This window comes from Nicotiana sylvestris, chromosome 2 (genome assembly GCF_000393655.2).
Source record: "Nicotiana sylvestris chromosome 2, ASM39365v2, whole genome shotgun sequence".
Classification (NCBI taxonomy): Eukaryota; Viridiplantae; Streptophyta; class Magnoliopsida; order Solanales; family Solanaceae; genus Nicotiana; species Nicotiana sylvestris.
This window is the reverse complement of record NC_091058.1, coordinates 151,036,159-151,041,670: the sequence shown is the minus strand read 5'-3', so window position 1 is coordinate 151,041,670 and position 5,512 is coordinate 151,036,159. Positions and strand designations below refer to the sequence as shown.

Below are 5,512 nucleotides of genomic sequence, written 5' to 3'. Positions count from 1 at the left end.
GAAATAGACCAAGAAATTCATACCGAAGATATGGAGGCAATGGCTTCAACTCCAAGATAGGAGGATCTTCAATAGAAGGCTTTGTAGGAAAAGTTGTCCTATTTTTAAGATCAAAGGATAATTTTCGGGGTGCATAGTTGTAGGACCCCATTCCGTGCAAAAAGTTCACACATTCCATGAATTCATCCATCTCATCATCATCAAAGTTGAGCAATATGGCCTCCAACATATCACCAACATTTATGGTAGCACTTGTTTCATCAATAATAACGTTAGTCACCAAGTCCACAAAAGAACACACCTCATTGCTATTTGGTTGTCGCATGGACTTACACACATGGAATACTACTTTTTCATCACCAACCGGAAGGTAAGTTCTCCGACTTCAATATCACAAAGAGCCTTTCCTGTAGAAAGGAAAGGTCTCCCAAGAATAAGTGGCACTTCATAATCAACCTTACAATCTAGAATGACAAAATTCGCTGGAAGAATGAATTTATCAACACGAACCAAAACATCTTCAATTATACCCAAAAGCCTCTTCATGGTACGATCGTCTATTTGCAATCTCATAGTGGTAGGTCTTGGTTGCCCAATTTCCAAAGTCTTGAAAACAGAATAGGGCATCAAATTGTTACTTGCCCCAAGAACACAAAGATCTTTAGCAAACTTGGCACTTCCAATTGTACTAGGAATCATGAAAGCACCGGGATCCTCCTACTTAGGATCCATTGAATGCACAATTGCACTCATTTGATGACAGACTTTTATGGTCTCAAAATTCATTGACCGCTTATTTATTACAAGATCATTAATAAATTTTGCATAACTAGATATTTGTTCCAAAGCTTCAACTAACGGTACATTGATTGAGAGATATTTCATCATTTTAATGAACTTCTTGAATTGATTCTCAACATTTTGCTTGGCAAGTCTTTGAGGGTATGGAGGTAGAGGCTTAGGTAATGGTGCTTTAGTCTTTTGCACTACCGGCTCCGGTATGTCAATAATGTGTTCCCTAGACGGGTTCACATCCTCTTGAGTCTCTTCCACACTATCATCAATATCAATCTGAACTTCATCATTAGGTTGCGCCACATTGTTTGGGATATCTTCTTCTTGCATCACTTGATCATCATCAACAAGTTTCCTTACACTTAAGGTGGGTGCATTCCCGCCTCTTCCACTTCTTGTGATAACTCTCATGGCATGCCCCGTGTTGTTACCAATCTTTTGGTTTACCACCGTGTCACTTGGTAGTGCCCCCTTAGGGCGAGAATTTAAAGCTTGAGAGATTTGGTCCGTTTGAACTTCTAGGTTGTGGATTGGTGCATTGTGTGAGGAAAGTTAGGCATCCAAATCGGAATTCTTTTCCATCATTTGCTTGAACATATTTTCAATATTATCTCATTGTTTGAATAACTTGAACCATGGGAAGGATAAGGAAGTGGGTTGCTTGGTTGTCGATACACTGGAGACCTTTGAAAACTCGACCCCAGGTTGTTATGCCAATTCCCTTGATTGTTGCTTTCACTCCAATTTTCTTGATTGTTAGAATTTTAATTGCCTTGATTGTTTTGAGGTCGCCATTGTTGTTGGTTTGGGCCTAGGAAGATGTTTTGTTGCCCTTGAAAATTATTCACATATTGCACTTCTTCTTATTGTTCTTATAGGAATCATCTTGCTCAAAACCACTATCTTCTTGCACATAGTTTTCCACTCGAGTTTGCACTTGTGGAACCTTGGTCATTCTCTTGTTTACCATCATGTTCACCCTTGCATAGCATTGACTTGCTTAGGAGCTTGCACTTGACTAAGTTGGGCATTTTCCAGTTGAGTCATGGTGGTTGTTAATTCGGCAATGGCTTGCCCAAGGTCCTGCAATTCTTTGTGAAGGTGGATCATATTCGGGTCACCTTGTGGAACATTGGCTCGAGACTGTCAAGCCGATGACGCTTCTGCCGTCTTATCCAAAATCTAACACGTCTCCGCATAAGGCGTAGTCATAAAGTTCCTACCGTCAAGTTGATTCACTAAACATTGGTTAGTTGTGTTAATCCCACGATAGAAGGTTTGTTGAATCATATTTTTCGTTATATCGTTGTTAGGACATTTCGTTTACCATAGTTTTATATCGCTCCCATATCTCGTGTAGTGGTTCATTCGGTTCTTGCTTGAATTCCAAAATCTCATCTCAAAGTGTAGCCATGTGTCCCGGAGAGAAGAACTTAGCAATGAAATTTTCCGCCAACTCATCCCAAGTGTGAATGGAATGGTTCAGTAATCGTTCCAACGAATCTAAAGTTTCCCCCCTGTTGCCTTAAATCACACACACAAGTATACACAGTCAATCAAGTAATAAAGAGTGAGTAGAGTATCGTTCCCACGAGGACTTGTGATCAATTATCAACTGAATCAAGAAATTTCTAATTTATTAAGTCAAGAACAATTTCAAGGTGATTTTAGTTTGATTAATTCTACTAACTAAAGTTATGATTAAGAGAAGAACTAATTATATAGCACACTTAGTACGAAGGTTTAATTCAATGAGAAATAATATTCCAGGGTTATGGTTATGTAACAATCATGTCGAATTCATCAATTAACTTGACTTATTAATTTATCCGGATTATTAATCTGCAAGGACAATAATACTCGTAGAAATTTGACATCTTCTACTCGCATATTCAATCTATTCTAACCCCTATATTTCTATGAGATTAGAGATAAAGAGAACATATTAATTATCTCTTGCAAAATTGGCTAAGCACGACAAATAGGTATATTTCTATCCATATGCACAAATCAATTCCCCAATGACTAGGTTCAAGACCGCGCTCCATTCAATCCTTTTTAAACCAAGAATTACCTCTTTCAAGTTCAACTCAAGATTCATATATAGTTCACTGTTAGCTAGGTAATAAAATAATTAGGCAAAGGATATGAATAAACAACCCAACATGATAAAGTAAATCATCAAATCAATATTCAAATACCAACATTCATGTAAAAGCATAACCCTAGAATGAACGAGTTTAGCCACACATAGTAATGGCAGAAATCAGAATTAATTCCCAAGAATACATAAAAATCAATAATAGAAGAAAAAAAGAAGAACTCAAGATGAATTCCACGATTTTCGAACTTTGTTATGGATTCTCTTTGCTTCCAAGTGTATTCTTGCCTCCCCAAGGTCTCCCCCCCCCCCTTCAAAAAGTGACTAAATATCGTATATATATGGTGTAGGGTTTAGTTGAGGCGGGTTTGGCTTTCCTAACTTGTATTGGAAAAGTTGATATTTTTCTGCTCCAGTCCCAGTCTGGCGAAGTGACACTCGCTTCGCTGTCCGGAACTTTTCTCTTCAGCTCTTTGTTCACCAATTTTTCTCCCATTTGATCCTTTTTCGGGCAAGTTTGTTCCTACACATAAGAAACACGTAATGAGCATATTTTTACTTCAAAAGCTGTGTGAACTCCCGCAACTCACATAAGAAATACAAAAACACACTTAAAATATGCACTTTTCACCCTTTATCACCACCCCACACTTAAACTTTGGCTCTTTCTCGAGCAACTTAAAATTAAGTGCATAGGCAAGAAAGACATCTTAAAATATACTCGAGGATCACACCAATGACAATGGTTTATATCAATGCTTAGAATCCGACGTAAAACCTATTGACACCTTTCTTCAAAATTAGGCTCATGTTAAGACTATTTAAAATATTTGTGTGACCCTTCTAATATCCTAACCTCAAAATATGAATCCAATACATTCCCTACTATAACTCACTTATTGTGCCAACTCAAAGTGCCTGGATGTAACGACCCAACTTCGCCCTCTGTGAACTGTCGTGACGGCACCTCGTCTCTACGACTAGGTAAGCCTAACAAATTGCGGAAAAAGAAAAACAACAGAATAAAACTAGCCAAAACTATAGAAAAATATCAAGATGACGTGTTAAGATGCCGCTCGGCATATACCAATACAAGATCTCATAAAAACTGAACAATTCCCAAAATACGAAATCTAATGAAATCACAAGCTAGGAATACTACATTGTTCTCTAACTCCAGAATGTCTATATCAAGATTAATACAGAAGGGCCAAAACTATAAGAGAGAGTAGAAAGGGCGGACGCGGCAGCGATAAGCTAGGAATACTACATTGTACTCAGTTTGTGGACGCGACAGAGATACCTCGAAGTCTCTGGAGAATCGCCTCGCCTGAAGGGTGGTAGGGCTGAGTCAAAGTACCTGGATCTGCACATGAAAAACATACACAGAAAGGGCATGAGTACACCACATCGGTACTTAGTAAGTGTCAAGCCTAACCTCGGTCGAGTAGTGACGAGGAAGGTCAGAGCCCTACTGAGTTTAAATGAAAAGCAAGGTATAACAGTATAGGATACGACAGTATAATTAAGTGCAACAGTAAGAAGTAATATAGGATAGAAAGAACAACAACAACTACAACAGAGACAAAATAATCACACAAAGGAATACAGTTCAACACAGAGACAACAACCGCGGATCTCCCAGGATACCGTCCTGTAGTCCCAAATATAAATATCCAATGGATTTCCTGGGTGTCGTCCCGTAGTCCAACTCATAATGCGCGGGGATATCCAAGAATACCGATCCGTAGTCCCAAATGTAAATATCAGTACTGGGGGAATCTACCGGGTGCAGTCCCGTAGTTCAAATATAAATGTACAGGGGGATCTCCCGGAATACTAATCCGTATTCTCAAAGTAAACATGTTGGGGGATCTCCCGGGATACCGTCCCGTAGTTCCAAAGTAAACACACAGCAGCAACACGAAGAACACTTAATTCAATTCAAATTTTATACCAAGGTAAAACAGGTATTTTTAACCTAGCATGTTGCACATAATCCAAATAAGGAAGTTTGAGCTAGTAAAGAAATTAAGTCAATTAGACATGATTCCCTAAGCTAACAGTAGGCTTAAATTGCAAGTAGTATAAACAAAAAAAGAAATACAATTATAGTTAATTAATGAAAACGAGATTTTCAACAATTATCACAAGTACGCATTCGTCATCTCACGTACAAGGCATTTCAATTATCAACAATACCAAATCCTAAGGGGAGTTCCCCTACACAAGATTAGGCAAGCCACTTACCTCGAACCGACTCAAATAATCAACCCGAAACCATGCTCTTGCCGCAAGTACTCGACTCCAAATGGCCCAAATCTATTCAAATAAATTGCATAATGTAAATATAACTTCAAGTAACTGTTTCCACTAATTAATTCTAAGCTAATACATGAAATTAGGAAAAATGACCAAAATGCGCCCTGGGCCCACATCTCGAAATCGGGTAAAATTTACATTTTTAGAATCCTGATACTCTCACGAGTTCAGTCATACCAAAAGTACCAAAATCGAACCTCAAATGATCCCTCAAATGACCACTCAAAGCTCTCTAATTAACCAAACCCTAACCCTCAATTTACCACCGATTTTCCTTCAAATTTCATGCTTACA

At 38.4% G+C, this 5,512-nt stretch overlaps 1 protein-coding gene across 1 annotated transcript; it reads right to left on the bottom strand.

Annotated features, from left to right (window-relative positions):
• Nucleotides 1–345: 345 nt before the first annotated feature.
• LOC138885790 (uncharacterized) lies at nucleotides 346–1,206 on the bottom strand. Its single transcript, XM_070166769.1, has 2 exons — nucleotides 805–1,206; nucleotides 346–717 (listed from the first exon to the last, which is right to left on the bottom strand). The coding sequence occupies exons 1-2, from the start codon at nucleotides 1,204–1,206 to the stop codon at nucleotides 346–348; spliced, it is 774 nt and encodes a 257-aa protein (XP_070022870.1).
• Nucleotides 1,207–5,512: the final 4,306 nt, after the last annotated feature.

Bases quoted from the DNA above. Each gene is read 5' to 3' on its own strand.
- LOC138885790 (XM_070166769.1), bottom strand. From the start codon at position 1,206: ATGAGAGTTATCACAAGAAGTGGAAGAGGCGGGAATGCACCCACCTTA. The intron at 718-804 runs GTAATAAATAAG...GATCCTAAGTAG, and splicing joins CAAAATTTATTAATGATCTT to GAGGATCCCGGTGCTTTCAT.